The sequence below is a fragment of the Meleagris gallopavo genome, chromosome 4, assembly GCF_905368555.1.
Source record: "Meleagris gallopavo chromosome 4, MGAL_WU_HG_1.1, whole genome shotgun sequence".
Classification (NCBI taxonomy): Eukaryota; Metazoa; Chordata; class Aves; order Galliformes; family Phasianidae; genus Meleagris; species Meleagris gallopavo.
Genome location: NC_139407.1, coordinates 11,641,034 through 11,659,893, shown reverse-complemented (window position 1 = coordinate 11,659,893; position 18,860 = coordinate 11,641,034). Strand labels below are relative to the sequence as shown.

At 35.9% G+C, this 18,860-nt stretch overlaps 1 protein-coding gene across 10 annotated transcripts in view; it reads left to right on the top strand.

The window, feature by feature from the left end:
* The window catches only part of TTC29 (tetratricopeptide repeat domain 29), a 317,361-nt gene that overhangs the window by 166,260 nt on the left and 132,241 nt on the right, over positions 1–18,860 (top strand). For 6 of the 10 annotated variants that reach the window (XM_085222176.1, XM_085222178.1, XM_085222183.1 and 3 more), the window contains exon 3: positions 5,568–5,673. The exons of 2 other annotated variants lie outside the window; for them this stretch is intronic. In XM_085222176.1, the coding sequence (XP_085078302.1) occupies positions 5,568–5,673 (106 nt within the window). Of the gene's footprint in view, positions 1–5,567; positions 5,674–15,651; positions 15,795–18,860 lie in introns of those variants that run through there. 2 more of the 10 variants (XM_085222188.1, XM_085222184.1) reach the window with 1 other exon arrangement.

Below are 18,860 nucleotides of genomic sequence, written 5' to 3'. Positions count from 1 at the left end.
TATTAAGACAGGAAAATGGAAATGGAAGTGTATCCACAAGTGTTGTTTTGGTAAAAATTCAACAAATGTTCCAAATACTTTTCCAGTTCCGTCTCTATAATTACTGTGTTCATGTCCAGTGATGCATGCCTCAGATCTGATGAAAAAAATATGAAATTTTAAAGCTGAAAGAGGTGTACTTATGTGTAGGGGCTCCCCTGAACTCAGCAGCTGTTACATGCACGGTGCTAAGCCTGCATGCTGGACAGAACCACCAATCTGAGAACAATATGAGCAGCCCTGTGCATTTAGTGGACTTAGACACATGCAGTATTTGAGTGTACTGAGCTGCTGTTCTACTAACTGTGCTTTCTACTGGAGGATTTGTACAAACACCTTTCCAGAAAAAGCTCTTTTGAAATTTAGCTCGCATGCTGTATGTATCTCGTAGTAACTTTCTTTGCTGATTTCACAATAACATACCGTACCTCATACTGAAGCCAAAATATTTCATATCTCATTTTCAACTTCCTGCTGCTATTACAGCATGTAGTTAACTTCTACTCACTTTTTCCTAACAATTAACCAATAGGAAGCAGGATACAAGTGCTACAAAATAATTCTGGAACAAGATATATTAGGTGGATCCTCAGGTAGTGGCTAATTAAGACAGCTGTGCCTCCAGTCAAATAAAACAATTTTACCAGTGAGACAAGAAGAATCGTAATAAGTAGAAATCATTCCCAGATCTTTTCTTTCCACATAATTTTAGACTGAATGTCTACCAAAGAACACCTCTTAGTACATGCTGATTTATAATGGTACCAGAAGTTTTGAGGAAACAGAAATAAAACACCAACTGAATGACAGCAAAATAAAATAATAACATTCATTTCAGGCTAGTGAAAGACAATGATGTGTGGTGAAGGTCTAACTGTGACTTATGGTATGTCTATGAAACATGAGGATGAAGAGCAGAGGCTCTTGAGCCTTTAGAAGAAAAGGCTTCGAGGTGACCTGATAGTGGCTTTTTAGTATCTAAAGGGGAGCTACAGGCAAGAAAGGGACAAACTCTTGAGCAGGGTCTGCAGTGACAGAATAAGGGGAAATGATTTTAAGTTCAAAGAGGGTAGATTTAGTCTAGATGTAAGGAAAAGTTCTTATACAGTGAGGGTGGTGAGGCACCGGGAGAGCTTGTCCAGTGATTATGATACAGTCTACGGTCTATCTGTAGACTGGGGAACACAGTGCCTGAAAGTTTCACAGTTGTATTCACTTAACTCTTGTGCTCTGTTCACAAAAAAGCAAGGGAATTTTAAAGGGACCAGTAGCACACACAGACACTTCTACATACATTCATGCCTGTTCTGCCTGTTTTTTGTCTAATTTGCAGTATCTTGAGACAGGAATTATTATCTTTCTTACCTAAACATTTATATGCCAAATAACTTTTACAATCATTCTAGTCCTGCACAGGCAGTTTGTTAAAATATTTTACTGTTCTTCAGTAAAAAATGAGTGATGTTATATGCTTTCAGTTTCCACACTGGCTAGGAATAATTTGAAACCAGATTTCTGGTGTAAATCCTAACCTTTAGGAGTCTGCTACCTCTGTGAACACGCCTGCCAAAATTGTGAAACTGAAGATGGTGGGACCACCGTTTTAAAAGTCAGGTTTTCTTTTTATTCCTTCCCAAGGATAAATGTATTCTCAAGGTTCAACGTGGTTATTTCTTTAACTAATTGGATAATGCATTCTACAAACTGGGAGAAAACCAACATGCCATCTGAATGTTTTCCTGTAGAGATTAGATTCGTGATGGGATTACTTGGTACATCTTTAACATTTAATGGAGCTAAAACTATGTATGTGATTTCATTCCACTGCATCCAAACACTTATGTGTGTACAACCCAACCTACAGTCCTGAGCAAGGTCAGATCAGTGAAAGTATTACCAAGTAACTGTAGATCATGAACCACCAACTTAAAAACATTATGTTAATATGTTTTCATGTGATTATCATATGAAAAACAGGCTAGAGGTGTATAAAAGAAACTTTCCTGAGGATGAAGAGCTAAAGGAATACGGCAGCACACTGGACAAAAATGGAAATTTCTCTAAGATTTTCACTATTTTCAAAAATAACTAAGCTATTCAAATGTAGAAGTGCAATTATTTATTTGCTGTCTGCAAGTTCATGTAAAATGATCCCTCTTTTGCCCTCCCTTTTTACAACAGAACACTGCAGAGGGAAGAAAGAACACTTGCATAATGGACTATGTGTTTTTATTCATGCATATTCAGAAATAATGGAAGCAGCCCCTCAAACTTTCAAAACCGAATTTTCATCCAGCAGAGACATAAACTAAGAAAATTTTACCTGGCAGCCAGAAGTTTTCAGAAAGTTGAGAGCTGTTGAAACTGGGGGTAGCATGGAAAATGTCACACAACCTCAACAGCAGTAGTCATTTTCTCTCCTACTGTAATACGTTACAGTATAATTTATTCATGTTCCAAAGAACATTAGGTAAAAGTAATGACTTTTTAGTGCAGGAGGAGTTAACTTGAATCCTGTAATAGTCAATACATTTGCTCACATGTAAGATTAAGATGGGCCTTTTGTCTCAACCAATTTCCAGTTCCACTAAATGAGCAAGATTCCATTTGGGGTGGAAATACAAAGTGCTTGTCAAAATGCCATTTCCTAGTGAATTTCAGTTTCCTGCCCTGGGAAAACAATCCCTAACAGCTCCTGCCAGCTCTCCCCCGCCCTCATTGACTCCTTCCACATGTTCCCTGTTTTTTGAATAATTATAACAATTTCTAAGCATGGAAATGCTTGCTTGCTAAGTATATTGCTTTTAAATTCGTTCTTTAGCTAAGCAAAATAGAAAAAAAAATAGCATTTACCATGTGATAGACATTGTGCTGCAGTGCCTCCTCCTGCCTCTTTGTGATCTTTCCTATTGCAATGAGTTGCTTTTGTTGTTCACTTCATAGAATGCTGTGGCTTGATTTTCATTTTCTTTTTTTTACACAGAAATCAGATATTTTCACCTAGATAAGGGTCTGTATAAACTAAATGTGAGTTTCAGTATTTAATTACAAAAAAAAAAAAAAAATCTTGAAACATTACTGGGTAAAGACAAAGTTTACTTGGCTGTTTATTTCCTAATGTCTTTAAAACAATTTCAGTTAATAGGCACCATTCTCCGCAAAGTTTGGTTTTATGGTACCTTTTTTTCTCTCAAAACCATCAGAAATTTCTGTGTTACAGTAAAGATTGCAGTCTGTTCTAAGCAGGCCAGGACTTCCAAAGCATTATTTAAATGCCTCAGCTGAATACCAGCATTCTTTCATCCCATTTCATACACTGAAGTACCAAAAGGGTAAATAACTTGCAATATCATTTTTGACTGACTTGGCTTTGAAAAAGGCACAACCTACATAAACAACTGAGCAGTTGTTAGGTGCTTAACTGGATCTCTAAATGATCCTGTACGCTACTCTACTAATGCTGGTAATGATTATAAACACCTCCGTTCATCGTACTAATGAGTTATAGCCAATAGAAAAGGACAAAATCTATAACTTTTCCACAAACTTAGTTAAATGTCAAGGTTTTTAAAGGCCTAGTTAGCAAGTATATTAGATGAGATATGTCAGTTTCCCAATTTACGACTCTGACTTGTCTCTTGTGATTCCTTATAGCCTCTAGCCATTCTCCTCTTACCTGAGGCATTCTCTGGCAAAAACCTGATGCTTCCAGTCATTCTGCATTCTTGTGTTCCTTCAAAAATAATTGGACAGGCAGCTCTCCATAAACAATCATCATTAGTCACATAAGGTACACAGATAAGAATACCATACAAATAAGTTTCAATAGAATTTCTCGAGCCAAATAATAATAATTTGGCCAGCATGCTAAGAATGTGATTGACAGGGAGTTAATGCACTTAACACTTTTCCAGCAGGCTGTTAAAATTAGTTCCTTGATGCTCAAAAAGTCCTGCTCCCAGAAAAGTGACACCGACATTGACCAGTGAGTTTGTTGCTGTTCAGTAACCTGCTCCATTTCCAGACTATATGATTAAAGTCATTATGGGAACTGTCAGTAGGAGGGAAAAAAATGGAAACTGTCATAAAAAGCAACTGTTGGAAATCTTAGGTTATTTTATAATGCTAAACTATTTAAAAATATTGTCTCTAATTTTAATATCATGATACATAGCCATAAAATAATGTTTGCATGTAATAAATGGAAACCTTTCAGGTTATATGATAAGTGGTATATACATCCTTCTTTATTAAGTATATAGTAGAAAGAAAATTAATTATATATATATATTATTTTTTTTTTACTTCAAAGAAGAATGAATTAACATACAAAAAAAATCCAATTTTAAAATGTTAACATCATATCTAAACCCTCTCAACTGAATAAATAAAACAGAGACTAATGGAAAAAAAAAAAAAAAACAAGTATTCACAGTTGGAAAAATTTTGTTAAAAGAAGAATGTTAACTGTATATTACTTTCTCATATCAGTCCTTCAGAGCCAATGAGTTGCTTCATGGGAACATATTAAATTAGAAGATTAAATACGTATTAATTTCAATTTAAAACTTTTCTAAATCTGTTCTAATACTTGATGCAGTTACGTAGGAAAAGTTTTAACTGACCCACTAAGAGCAAAAGCAAAGTAAATTGTTTGTTATAGAAAGCTCACAAGATTTTTGTGGTGCTCAAATAGACATAACTTATAGTATTTGTCTCATATTTTAATATTTGATAGGATCTACTGCCTTTAATTTATTTTTTTTTTAATAATAGTAAGCCGTTTAAAAATCAACATAAAGATCAACGTAAAGATCTGACCCTTCCCTTCTTGCACTTAAAATGCTTTATAGATAAGAGGGTACTTAAGAAGATAGCATCTTTATCTAACACAATAATACCAACACTATAATTTTCTTATGTTTATTTTTCTTTTTTCACCTGATATGCCTAGGTTTTGACATTAAGAATATTGTGTTTGATATTTTCAGCATTAAAAACCACTTTAGGCTTTGGTTCCATTTTACTCCCAGTCAGAAAGATCAGAAAAAGCTCAAGTCACACAGTGAGAAACTTTATCCACTGAATGAGACATTATCCATTCCACCAGACTACAAATCAAAGAGTATCTCTTAGGCTGCTTAAAAATTCATTTTAAAATCTGATCCTGATTGTACTTTTATGGTAATTTCATACCATCAATCATCCTTTTACCTTTAGTCTCTAGGTCCACTGCTTTCCCCATAGATCTCATTCACTCTACCTCATTATAATTCTTTAGGTGAGAAAACAGGGTAAGAAACCTTAACAGAAAATGAGAGAAAGATGTAAATTTCTTGAGAAAAGTCAGGTTCAGTAAGAAGCATAGCTAATGATATGTTCTGATCTATGTTTTTTTAAAAAAATTAAAAGATATGGGGATAAGATAGAGTGAAAAACACATTTTTCATGCAAATAACGTGTTTGCAATCTGTATTCGAACTCAACAGTATCATTTATACAACTAAGCTGTCAAAATATCTTCTTAGATGGAGTTCCTTAAAGAAAAAGAACAAAAGAAAGATTTTTGGAGCTCCACAGAACTTTTCCTAATTACCACGCTGAACTTCCTACGATTCTACGATTTCCATTATGGTAAGGCTGACCTGACCCATCCTTGCAAATACTTTGGATTATGCAAATTGTAATAATTAGGATAGCCAGCTAACTGTGGAGTGCTGGAAACATACTGATCAAAACTGCTTTCTTACACCTAAATTTGCACTGCATAGTTTTATAAAATGAAATCTGTCCCCTTGTTTATTGTTGCAGTAGCACTGATTCCTTCACCAAGAAACAGTTATTCACAGGAAGAGAAAGTATGTTTCTCCACCAGCCAGTCCTCAATGACAGCTAAAATTCTTTGAAATAGTTAAAATCTAGTTTCTACATTAATCACACTTTCCCAGAAATCAATGTTATATTTTCACTCTTTTCATTTGAATCCTGACCGTAATGAAAAGCCTATTTTACAGCATAGAAGAGATATGACAAGTAATGAATCCACTGTGCACACTCAAGACATCTTTCTTGACTGGGAGAAAAAAACTGTTGTTAATCACAAGGGAAAAGAATGATTTTTCCAATACTGTGGGCCCCTCCGTGTAACAGTTCCTAATGTCTTTAACAAAATGTAGCCATAAACCACTGAATACTGGTAATAGCAATAATCCCTCCAAAATGGTTTGTTACCAGCAGTTACTGGCCAGTTTCTTAGTTAATGGCCTGAGGGGAAAGGCTTTAAGAAAGCTGTATTCACTGTTTCCTCCCAGGCAATTTAACTGGCTGCATTAAACTGTATTTTCATTGAGTTTCCTAACATTTGTACTCTGATAAAATTCTAGTCAGGAAGGGAATGAGGCGGAGGAGGGGTATATCATCCCTGTATTTTGTAACAGAAGCATTCAAAAAAATTACTGAGAATCTTATTACTCCAGATGAGGTTAGAATTTGGGAGCGAGCGTAAAAATATATTTAAAACTGTTTAGATATCAAGTTAAATTAAAAGTAATCCACAACTTCATCAGAATAAAGCTGAAAGAATCTTCAGTTTCATGGTGCAATACAATACCCTTGAAACAATGGGGGAGTACCAGAAAAAAACATTATGTGCTTCCATTAAAAAACAAACTGCCAATCTGCAATGCTCATTTATTTTCATAAACTAACTAAAAACAGTACCCTATTTGGAAGAGTATTACATGCTAGCATGATAAACAGTAATATTAAAAAGTTAATAAAACATGAGTACAGGAGAGCATAGAGAATTAATATACAGTTTTCATTTGTATTTTACGAAGTTTAAAATATGGTTTCATAAAGTGCTTCTCATTGTGTCATTGACGCACACACTTATGCACATGGATTTTTTTTATTTATTTTAAACATACCTGTTTTATCCATACTTTTAAAATTATTTTCAGTAAATGCAAATACTGTACAAAAACTAAGGAGTAAAGCAAGAATATTCCTACACTGTTTCACTTACGTGATAAGCTATACATCTAACACATTAATGCTATATTCTTTCCTCTGCCTGCCTCTGCAACACACTGGGTTTAAATGCCATCTCTTCAGTTTTTGCTCACATGGGTGAAAAGTCTCATTAATCAGAAACTTTTTTCCCCCAAGTATGGCAGTAAAGTCAAAGGGATGATTGGCATTACACAAAACACTCTGTAACATACACACAGGAATTTATGTTCTCATTAGGCACAGCATATTAAAAAATACAACCACCAAATACTCTACATCTTTGCTTGCACTACATAGGATTAAGAAATGAGAAAGAAAAGAGCCATGCATAATGTTCAGGGAAGTGGGGGAAACTGAAAAGGATTTGAGGTTTCTGGAGTCCCTGCACGAACAGAAGGAATCGTTCTGGGGAACTCTGACAACCTGCTTTAAAGCTGTGCTGAAAGGTCGTAGATGGCACAATCCCAAGTTAAGTTATCTGCACGGGAGGCTGATGGGAGGGTTTGTTGGGACAGAATTATTCAGTCCACGCATGGCCTCTGGGAGACTGTCAGGCAGTTGGTGCCACTGCCCAGCTGCATTATATGTAGTAAGACTTAGTGAAACTGGCTTTTGCATGAACCTCGCTTTTATTAAAGTGCTGGAGGAGAGCTTCTGTTTGCCGTTACATGCCAGTTTAAGTCTCTCTGCAACCCAACATAGGGGTCTTGACAAATCTGGATCTATCACAATTTCCATATGCAGTAGTCTTATTTTACAGAAATACAGAGAAGTGCATTATTTTGCTGAAATGGGCTGTTCATTCATCATGTGACTATAAACTTACAGTGAGAACAGTGGACTGTATAACACAAAAAAAGCCTAAAAATAAATAGAAATAGTGTTACTTTGAAATACAGAGTTATGCAAACGAGTCAGTCACAGGATGTCTTCAGTAAATAAATAGTGGTAATAAGCGGCATTAAAAATGACTGAAATGGAACAATCAGGTAGCAATATGGGAACTTTGATGTAATTAGATGGAAATGTGAAGGAAACAAAGAAAACTGACAAGAAGGAGAGAGAGAAGGGCCGGTGCTTAAAGATTAGAGACACAGTTTTATGTGGGAGACAGTGGCCGAAAGGTCCTTGAGAAAAGACCTATCACACTGATCTGATGTGAGCTTTTCTGCTAGTCAAAAGGGCTGTTTTAAACAGAGGAGTATATGTTCCATTTGCAATATATAGTTGCAACAAGATGAAATATTTTCTTTAGTAAGAGGAATAGCACTTGCACTTCTTTTTCCTTGGTGTGTAGTATATATGAGAAGTCTGAAAGCCTTTTGAATTTATGGTTTTTCTAGCTGGCCTAATCTTCCAAATATTAGATGTTAATTCTGGTTTTGTTGGAGGGTATCTTTGTGAATGTACCTCCTGTACCTTAACTGAATTGATTATAGAAAGAAGGTGCTGAACATTTAATAATGAATTACTCTTTCAAAGATGAAACTTTAGTAGAATTACTGTGTAGTAAACTATACAGAGAAAGTGCTAAGCATAAAGGGCCTTATCATCCAGGTGACTGTTTGGATAGAGAAGGACAGGTGGAAACATGGTCTCCACTGGACACTGTTTCATCTCTAACCCTCAGTGGTGTCCAAGCTGTTGGATCCACTTGGCTGAGGCCTGGGAAGGGTTTGAAACATCAAACTGAAGGCTAGTTCCTTTGAGACGAGACTTCTCAGATTAAAAGCACAGCCTGGGAAGCGAGAGATGTGGAAAAGAGAGAAGAAAGCTATTTTCCTGGCAATAAAGCTGACTCAGTCATGTCTTATTTGGATATTTTGAAAGTAGAGTTACTTGTACACAATTTGGATCATCTCTGTTCAAAGTAAAATAATTCACATTCACTTTGAATATCGGTCATTTGCACTAGGAAGATGCTCAGAAGTTATGGTATTTTTCTTCTGCTTGTAGAAATCTTAATCGCTGTAAAATCTTAATTCTGCTATAATGCAGGAATGTTTGTATTTCATGCTGAGCTGAAAAATTCTCTCAAATTCACCACAAAATGAATCAGATTTAGGGATAGTTCTTGTCTCTGATCGTTTCCATCGGAAGAGATGGATGAGTGATATCAACTTAATTCCTAGGCAGTTTTCTTCCACTGATGATAGTACAGCAGCTGATGACTGAGGAGAGGATTTGAATAGATTGCAGTTGGTGGATTTTGTGTTTAACAGATTTGTGGCAACACACTGAGATATACAAACTGGCAGATATAAAGCTAAGCTTTTTTTAAAATCACTTCTTAAGAACATTTTGCTGTAAGGATGATTACACCATCTACCAGTTGTTTTGCTGTGCACAGAAAGACTGGCAGGCAAGTGCCTTGCTGGACCCAAAGCAGTAATTCTTTGCTCGCTTGGTTTGTTACTCAAATAATCCAAAGAACTCTCAACTTGCTTCACTTCCCAGCATTTTATTTAAATCTCAATGAGATGATGGAGCATTGGAAGAGGTCTAAAATTTCATAGCTGATCCTCCTTTCAAATCTCCAGGCTCAAACGGAATTGCTTGCTATTAGATGACCCTTTGCACTGATTGTTCTGTCAAAGCTCTGACCGCATGCTGCCAAAGCGGTCAGTAATGAAGTGGTTTCTACTGTCACTTGTGCAATATTAGCAATAGTGTAAGAAATGTAGGTCCTCCATTTAAAAAAGAAAACAGAAAAATACACAATGACTTGGGTTTGTTTAATATTTTTTTTTTACTTTACTCCTTCTGCTAATACATATGTGACAAATATTATTTTCCCAGATGACACTTGTACAGTGGGTCTATAGGAAATGTCAGCCAGCAAAAAAAATCCTGCATTAATGTGCATACTGAAAGCCTTCTCATTATTTCTCATGCCAACTAGGAGCTTACTAAATAACAAAATAGAATGCAAATAATAAAATAATGCAATTAAGCTTGTATAAAGTTGGGCCGCTCCAGAAATAGCAGAGATAAACTGCATACGCTACTTCATATATATATGTTTTCCTTAAGAAAGGTGGGGTACTGATCTTATGCACACTCTATATTCTTATCACTAAAAAAAACAACATAGAAATAAATAAATTAAGGTGGTACTGTGCTGTGTAACAGTATACAGTGATGACAATAATAGAATATGCCAGAGGTCATCTTTATTAATCCTTTCAAAATAAATTTCTGTCTGAGAACTGCAGTAGGGTCAAAAGCATGAATGTTGCAAAAAATATCCTCCAATTTATGAGATTTTTAAAAGAATGAAGTTTATTTCTTAATCTTTTTAAACAATGATAAACTTTGTACACTAAATTACCCTCAGTCAGTTTTTTAGAAATTTGTTGTTGTTTTTTTTTTTTTTTTTAGTATTTCCATCTTTCATAAAGAACACTGAGGCTTGAATACACGAGCTAATGCATTAAGGAAACTTTATTATAAGGTGTGCATTGTGAAAAATATCACAAATGCAATTTGTTTGTTTGGGCCCAAAGGCTATGAAAAACAAAGAGGATTACATTAATGCTTGCAAGAAATTCTTCTTTCCCATTTTTGCCTTGAAAGAGAAAAGGAGCAATCCTTACTTGGACAGTTTTTTATGCTAGCAATAGTCACAGTGGCCTCCTTTCTTCTTTTAGTCCACTCTTCCGAGCTTATTAATCCTTTCTATTCCAGAAGCTGTTCCCTGCCCTTTTCCAACTAGATGATTATGCATAGATCCAAGGATAGATTTGTGGGGGGAATGCCAGAGAGAACAGGAGGACTTACATACACAGTACTAGTCATACACAGGCAAATCCTGAATGCCCAGTATGAATGTCCAGTCCATCATGCTCTCAGTAATATAAAACCATAAGGCGTGCTGATCTAGAAATTAAAACATAGTGTGACACATTATGGAGTCTTTGAGTGATTTTCATCAGCAAGACAGATTGCTATAATATATTAAACAGATTTTTTTTCAGATACTATTTTAACAAGAAAAGTTCAGAATGTTCCTGCTATCAAAATTAAAAAAAAAAAAAAAGAAGCAGCATTCTTTTTAACTGTCTTAAGCATAATCTCATTTAAGCTGAGCACAGAGAACAGAATTAAAGATACAGTTCAAAAATTATGCCCCTTCACTCAGACAGCAAAAAGATGTATGACCTGAAAAGTCACTTAGAGGTAAGAATTGTTACAGTTTTAAAACTAGAAAAAAATAAATAAATGCAGCTGTTGACAAAATGTTACCAAGAGGTCTGTTGTAAGTCACTTAATATGAATTAGACCATGCCCATGTGTGGCCAAGAGGCATTTACCTAAAGATTGGAGGCTGCCATATCCTGAAGCAGAACTGAGCTTCATGTGAATGGCAGCAGCTACTAAGGAAAATCTCTTAATAATCTCATCAATAACTGTTACCTTAAAATTATGGGACTCAATTAAAAAAAAAAAAAAAAAAAAAGAGTCGAAGACCCACAGATACACACGTGTTACAAAATGAATGAGTACAAGCAACACTAAAAATGAACCTCATTGGATACAGTAATATTGTTGTCTCTTCTGTCTGTCTGATCTTCTCTTTAGAAGTCCCTTTCTGTTAAAAACACAATAACATAAATCCAAGCAGTAAGGAACTCAGTTAAAATATTATTAGTTAAATTATTATTATGTATGCAAAAATATTAATATGCACACAGTTTACAGCCTCTTGCTATTTGTTTTTGTTTCTTTAGCAAATTGTCAATAAAATTTTCAAGAGTTAGGTGATTTATTTTTTTTTTAAGCATGGAGGCCTTTGCTTGATTAAAGTTGTTCCTAAATTTGCAGAGTTCATAAAATGCTAAGAAAGAAACCTTGGCAAAAAAAAAATGTTTCATATAGCCCAGAATTTTAAATTAAATTTCTAAAGTTGGTTAAATTAATAAAATATATAAACTACAGATCATCCTGCATTTAATCCTTAGTACCTTAGAAAAATAGACATAAATAAGGCTCTCAATACAATTACAGGAGTTAGTAACAAATTTAGCACCCTAGAGCATCAGTAAAGAATAAAAAGCAAGCTCTCTAACATGCTGCAAATAATGAACTATAGTCTTAATTTTAAAAATTTGAAAGATTTTAAATGCTATGGTTGGGAAGATTCAAATAAGAAGACTTTCTTATCCACCTTCCGAAAGGTCCCTTCTTTATCCATGTTTCTTCTGTGTTTGTCAGATCTGACTGTAGCATTGTGAGGGCCTACCATTTATTTTAAAGTGGGTTTGTACTTTCAAGTCACTTCTCAACATCTTTCTTGAGCATCTTAAGACTGCTTTTATTCTAGCTCATCGCTAAGGACTTTAGAGAGATCATTGTATAAGTACTATTAAATTGTTACTCGTTTCTTTTTAATTTAGTTTGTTGATGTGCTGAAAGTATGTTGGAAATGACCTACAGGTATTTATAAAATTAATCACTTTTGTTTTAAAAAAAGTACGAATTGGAATGAAAACTTCTCATGAACAAAACCATGGGCAACATGCCCAGATCTTTTCAGACAGCTCATAAAAGCTCTCCAAATGTCTATGTTCTACAGAGACTATGTCAGTCTGACATAAAGAGTTATGAAAACAGCAGCACAAGTGCTTTGTTGTAATTATGAGGGGGGGACTTTACTCATAAAAACAAATAAAGCAGAAGCACCACAAGCTGCTTGCATGTATTTATCCAAAGTCCAAGTGCTTGTGGTGCACACTCACTGTAGCTCCTTTGCTCCAGCATAATGTCAGTGGGTAGCAGATAGCCAGTCCCAGTGTCTGAGATTGCGCAGAAGAGAATGCTATGAAGTGTTGACTTGCAGTGCCCTGGGAGAGGCAGACAGCATTCTTTGTGTTTTTTGGCAACATCACTAACAAAAAGCATTCATGGATCTGAATTTTGCTTCCTGTTGTTGAAATGATGTCTGAAACCAAAAGAATATAATTGTGTTTCCATTAGACAGTACCTACAGTGTTGAAATGATTGTGGCTGGTAAACTGAGGAAACAAAGTGTGGAAGCTATACTGAAAATATCCACAGAAGGTATGTTTTAGATAGGAAATTTTTGAAGAAGTACATCTTGTAACACGAGAAATGTAACATGCTTTTCCATCACGTTTTTATTTGAAGTTTTTAAGTCTTCTGCATGTATTTTTTGGGATGAACTTAAAATTCATGTCTAATTTGAAAAATACAACCAGCCCAAACATGTGATAGGATATCTCCTCCCCACCTCTATCTTTTTGGCATTTTGTCTGTTTCTCCTGTTGACAAATACTCAGCTACTTTCATCTGGATGCTTCTCTAGTGTCTCAAATATGACCTTGATCACCTCATTTTCTACAAGTGTTCAGAGCAATCTTGTTACTGACAACCATACTTTTCCAGAATAATACTAAACAGATTGAGAATTTATTCATTCCTCAGCTCTAACTGTATCTTTCTCTGCTCCTTCTGATCAATCTGTCTTGAGTGCTGCTCTACCCTGGTGTATTGTTTTCTTTCCTGCCCATATTTTTGAAAGAGTCTATTTAGATAGTCTGTTTTATCAGTTCTAACATCAAACTCTATCATTACCTGTTTTGCTTTAAAATAAATAAACTTCCTGGAATCCCATATCATGCTAACTTCAGAGCAGCTGTCTATGCTGTATAATAAAGACATAACTTCATTACTACGTGCCAGCATCCCTGGTTAGCTAAACCCAGCTAGCAGTGGGAATAATAGCTCAGAAGGGAGGGTGCAGCACAGGCTTCACTAAGCAGGAATCCACATGGTTCTTTTCCTGGGATCTTTGGAGCAATTGTATTTTTGTTGTCTACAGTGAGCACATTTCTTTATCCTACCACATACAAGAGAGGAACTCTTTTGCAACGATCTCATTCAGTATTCTGAAGGAGTTCTAAGTATGGTCGAATAATTTGTTCATAATTATTTTTACCCCAAAATACTGAATTGTAATATCAAAATTCTTGATGTAACATTTTCTGCACTGTTTGTGTAATATCACTTATTTATCCTCATAAAAATATCACAACCACTGGCAAATCAGGCAGAAACTGCTATCTTCTCTTTGTGGTAACTTGTCTCTGACCTCTGAAAGAGCAGATGACGTCTCACAGTGCAGAATTATGAGTCTCACTCATTGGAGATTTCTTTCTCGCTCTTCCAGTTACTGTGAGCTTATGCACCAGAGCACTTATGTGAAGTCTTACCCCTGTCCAAAGCAAAATACACATCTGTGATTGAATATTAAGCCATTTGTGCCTTTTTTTTCTATTTGTTTTTCCCAAATAAAAATATTTATTCCTTTAAAAAATTCTATTAAAATCTACAATGCAGAATGGTGATAAGCTGCTAGACTTATTAAATACATGTAAAACATGCACATATATATGCTGATCTATTTAGAACACCTCTTTCTTAAGTATTGTATTATTAATTATGATCTCAAAAATTACAAAATTGAATTAGAAAGCAATGAACTATGAACTATTCTGAAATTAAAATGTTGTATTTTCTAAAATCGTTTTCTAATACTCTAAACTCAGAAACATTTCTTTTCCTCATTTAATTTATTTAGTGATTAAATCTAAAAATCTCATTAACTTAAAATGTTTATATTTCTATCAAATCATGAAATAAATAAAAGGAGGCTGTAGGCCATGTTTTCAGCTGGCAAAAAAATGGCATAGCTAACAAAGCAACGTTTTATGCTAACTGAGAATCTAGCCCCCATTTCTGAACATTACTAATTTGCTATTTTTAAAAGTATTTTTAATTTAGAGGTTATGAGCCACTGGAATTTGGAATATATATACAGAAAGCTGTGAAGCATACTGCCTGTAATTACAGAAATGTGTGTCAGGTTAATGCCTAATATTTGTCTTTGGTAAGATGACCAATGTTCTTTCTAGACAAATGAAATGCTAATGATTTCCTATCTGCACTTCGGTACCCAGCCTAATGTAGTGCTACATGGTGTAGCTTATTACAAAGAAAGTGTGGACGGAATTCACTGAAAGTGAATGATGGTGATATGCTGTACTGAAGGAGAAATAGCTAAGCTACAAAGAGGCTATATGTAATGTTCGTAATATAGTGATGAGAGAAGAAACAATATTTAAGATACTCAGAAATGGTCTTTTCAATTAGGAATAAATGATTCAAAGCAAAGATGAAGTTTTAAGTACAGAGAAGGATCTCAGTGTCCTACAGGAGAAAATGAAGGCTGGATTGATCTCAGTGGCATGAAATTGAAAAGTACAGAATACCAACTAACACTTTTATGGACTAAATGAAGAGAATGTTTATGCAATATGGACTTAAATTCCTGCGTGGATTCAACTTTTGAAACTATAGTGATGTAAACATTTTAAACCTGGGAAAAGAAGTTGCAGTACAGCAACAGTGACAGCTTTGGAGGCATGAAGTCTGGGGCAATGTGGCACCACAGAACAAGTTCCTTTCACCTGGAGCAGGGTTCTGTGTGGAATCTCATTTGAGACCTTGGGCAAAGAGGGATCTATCTGTGCCACCTTACCAAGTCACCTGCAGCTCAGCGTATCCCATCTCTTGCAGGAACAAACAGGCTACATCTGCATTTGCTGGATTTCCGCTGATCATCACGCCAAGACATGAGATTTATAGGGCCTCCTTTGAATTCTCTTTAACCCTGTTGAAACAGGTTTGAAGACCTGGGCTGAGCAGCCACTGCTTAGAAGGTACAAATCTGGCTACTGGGTTGAATACTTGCTGGAATGTTCTTTACCAATAACACCACTTATTTTTTCTGCTTAATACTATGCTAAATAGGCATTATTGATCATATTCTACAGCAAGTGACCTACAAGAAACATACTGTGTCATGAGTTTTCTTACAAAAATATTTATCACACCAGTATCTTACACAGGGACTCAAACAGAAATCCTCTCTTCATCTCTATCTGCCTGCTGGAATTTCCTTCTCCAATGGAATTTCTTCTGCCAGCATCTGCCACTCCTTCATCTGAGCTCTCATAATGCGGTATGGGTAACTTCAGCTCCAAGTCATACAGCTCTGGGGCCTTCCCTTCACCTAGTATCGTATCTCTCTTCTCATCTCAGCTGGATGCAGTTTTGTAAGTTTCTCTTTCTGAGGCAGCTTGGGAAGAGCTCTCTTCTCCACTTCAGTCTGCTTCTTCTTCCTCAAGTTTAATCTAGACAAGGATGAAACAGAAACATCAGTGGGTTTTTCTAATAGGGCACAATTACTCCAGTACCAAATTCACAAACCACAGTCATTGCTAATAATGTATTTTAAAGCTGGGAAGATACAGTAATAGGATACTTTAGGTTCTCACAAGAGAAATGTCAGAATAAATTGTTACTCTTTCTAAATGTTGTGTGACTGAGAATCTCTTCAACATGTGGAATAGATATAGCAGTAAGAAGACATTCCCTTCTTCAGGGTACTCCCACCTCGTAACTCAAACTTATCCTACTGAAACTAGCTGAGAGTGAAAAATCTGTTTACATGTCAGATCTGTCCTAGATATCTCACCGTTTCTTCAAAACTGCCAGATGCTGTACTTGCCAACACTGGTATCAGCCCACCAGATATTCAGTTGTATTTACCTGCATTTTCATTCTTGTTTTTTTTCTTTTTTCTTTTTTTTCTAAGCCAATACCTGACCTGACAATGTTTTTGATCTGTATTCTCTTCAGAAGTTTAGTCAATGGTTTTTAATCACTTTGTTCCACTGTTGTTGGTTATGCCTTCTTTTCTTCACGTTATATTATCTTCTTTTTTTTTTTTACTTTCCTTATTTCCTAATTCCCAATCTCTTTTTTTTTTATATACATATATTTATCTGAGTTACCTGTTTTATATCTCTCCTCCTATTTCAATCTTTCTCTCCCTCTCCTTTTTTTTTCCTGAAAAGTTTTCCTCAGCTTCCACACACTTCTTTTTCTAAAGATTTTATAATCACGTTTCTAATCAATAATGTTATATTCCACTCTTCTGAGGATGCCAGTCCTGCACTTTAGTCACAACAATTTCATAAATCACTAAGGGATGGGACACAGTGGCTGGAAAGCTGCACAGAGGAAAAGGATCTGAGGGTGTTAGTTAATAGCCAGCTGATCGTGAGCCAGCAGTGTGCTCAGGGGACCAAGAAGGCCAATGGCATCCTGGCTAGTATTAGAAATAGTGTAACCAGCAGGACTAGGAAGGTGATCATCCCTCTCTTGGTACTAATTTAGTGGCTATGGTGGTGACGGGCTGAAGGTTGGACTAGATCTCAGAGGTCTTTTTCAATCTTAGTGATTTCTGGAGATCACTTTTAGTTGTTCAGCTCTTACTGTCTGCCTCCATTGCACCCAGCCCGCATGACTCCCTAGGAAGTTATCTGTGGTGGCTGTTAGTTGCTTAGGGCAAACTTAGGCATATGTGTTGATATGATATCCAAGCCACAGTAAGGACCCAGACACACCGCATCCACTCCTAGACACTAACATCTGCTAAAGCTGAAGACTAAATGGCATAAGACAAGGTTCAAATTCTGTGGTTGCAAGGGCTCAGGCAGAGCTAAAGTACTGCACTGAAAGTGCCCACAGTCCACTACAACAGAGCCTGTGAGTGTTTGAAGTCTCTTTTTTAAAAGTTTATTTAGTACATCTAAGTAAGACATCATGGTGAATCTTAGTGTGAACTGATAACATCATATGTAAAGGCAAATTATAAAGTATGTCAGGTGACAAGGAGTGAAGCTACTGTCCAAGCAGTGTGAAAGCACACTGTAAACCTACCAGTTCTTCAAGAGGGATTTGAGCTCTGCAGGAAATAGCAATGGCTCCTATAATTACACCGCTCTGCCCAATGTTTTTTTACAAAAAGCCTACTGCCTACTAACAACTCTGTCAGGTTTTTGTTGTTCTATGGGAACTGTTCATTACAGCCTGTACTTCTGACTGACCACCTGAGGCAAGCAATGAGTCTGCTGCAGTAGCACAGGTGAAGGCAATTCACCTGTGCTACCTGAAGGGGTGGAGCCTGGCTCCCCCTCTCCTAGACCCCATTTAAGTGCTGACTAGCATGGAGGAAGGATTTCTTTGTGGAGCTTGCTCTTTGCAGAGTTTATTGTGAGTCTACAATACTGGTGAGCATTCCCATTTATTTTGATTATGTTTTCATCGTGATAATCTTACTAAGCCTAATCTCTGTGCACCTATTGATTGTATGTTTGTATAATTCGAGAGTAACAGAAGCACTTAATTTTAACAAGCTGTTGTTTATTTGACTAGCCCTAATTATATATTATGGTAATTAATGTTACATTAGGTGAGGTTTTTTATGTGTTGTTTTATCACAGTAAAATTCAGGGTTGAAATAACTACTGAGTATGTGTAAACGTGGGCATGACCGTATCGTAGAAGAAGATTTCCACCACAATTAATAATTCATCTGTGAAACATGGAAGTGATAAAATCTGAGAACAATAACTAAATATAATCTACTCCAGAAAGGTAGTCAGTGATGAGTGGGGGCTACTCACTTGAGCCCAAATATAGTGGAAACAGTTTGGTTCTAGACACCCTGCTGGAAACGCTAGGACTGTTATCTGGTGTGTTAATATAATTAAAGCTATGATCCTTATCTTTTCAATTCAAGTGTAGAGAAAATACTACAGTAGAAAAGCAGCTGTCAGTTGTTTCTAAACCAGCTGATGAAAATAAGCAGAACACATTGCTAATCCAAGCTGATGACAAGAGTGTAGAAAATTAAGAGACCTTTACTCCAAAAAGAT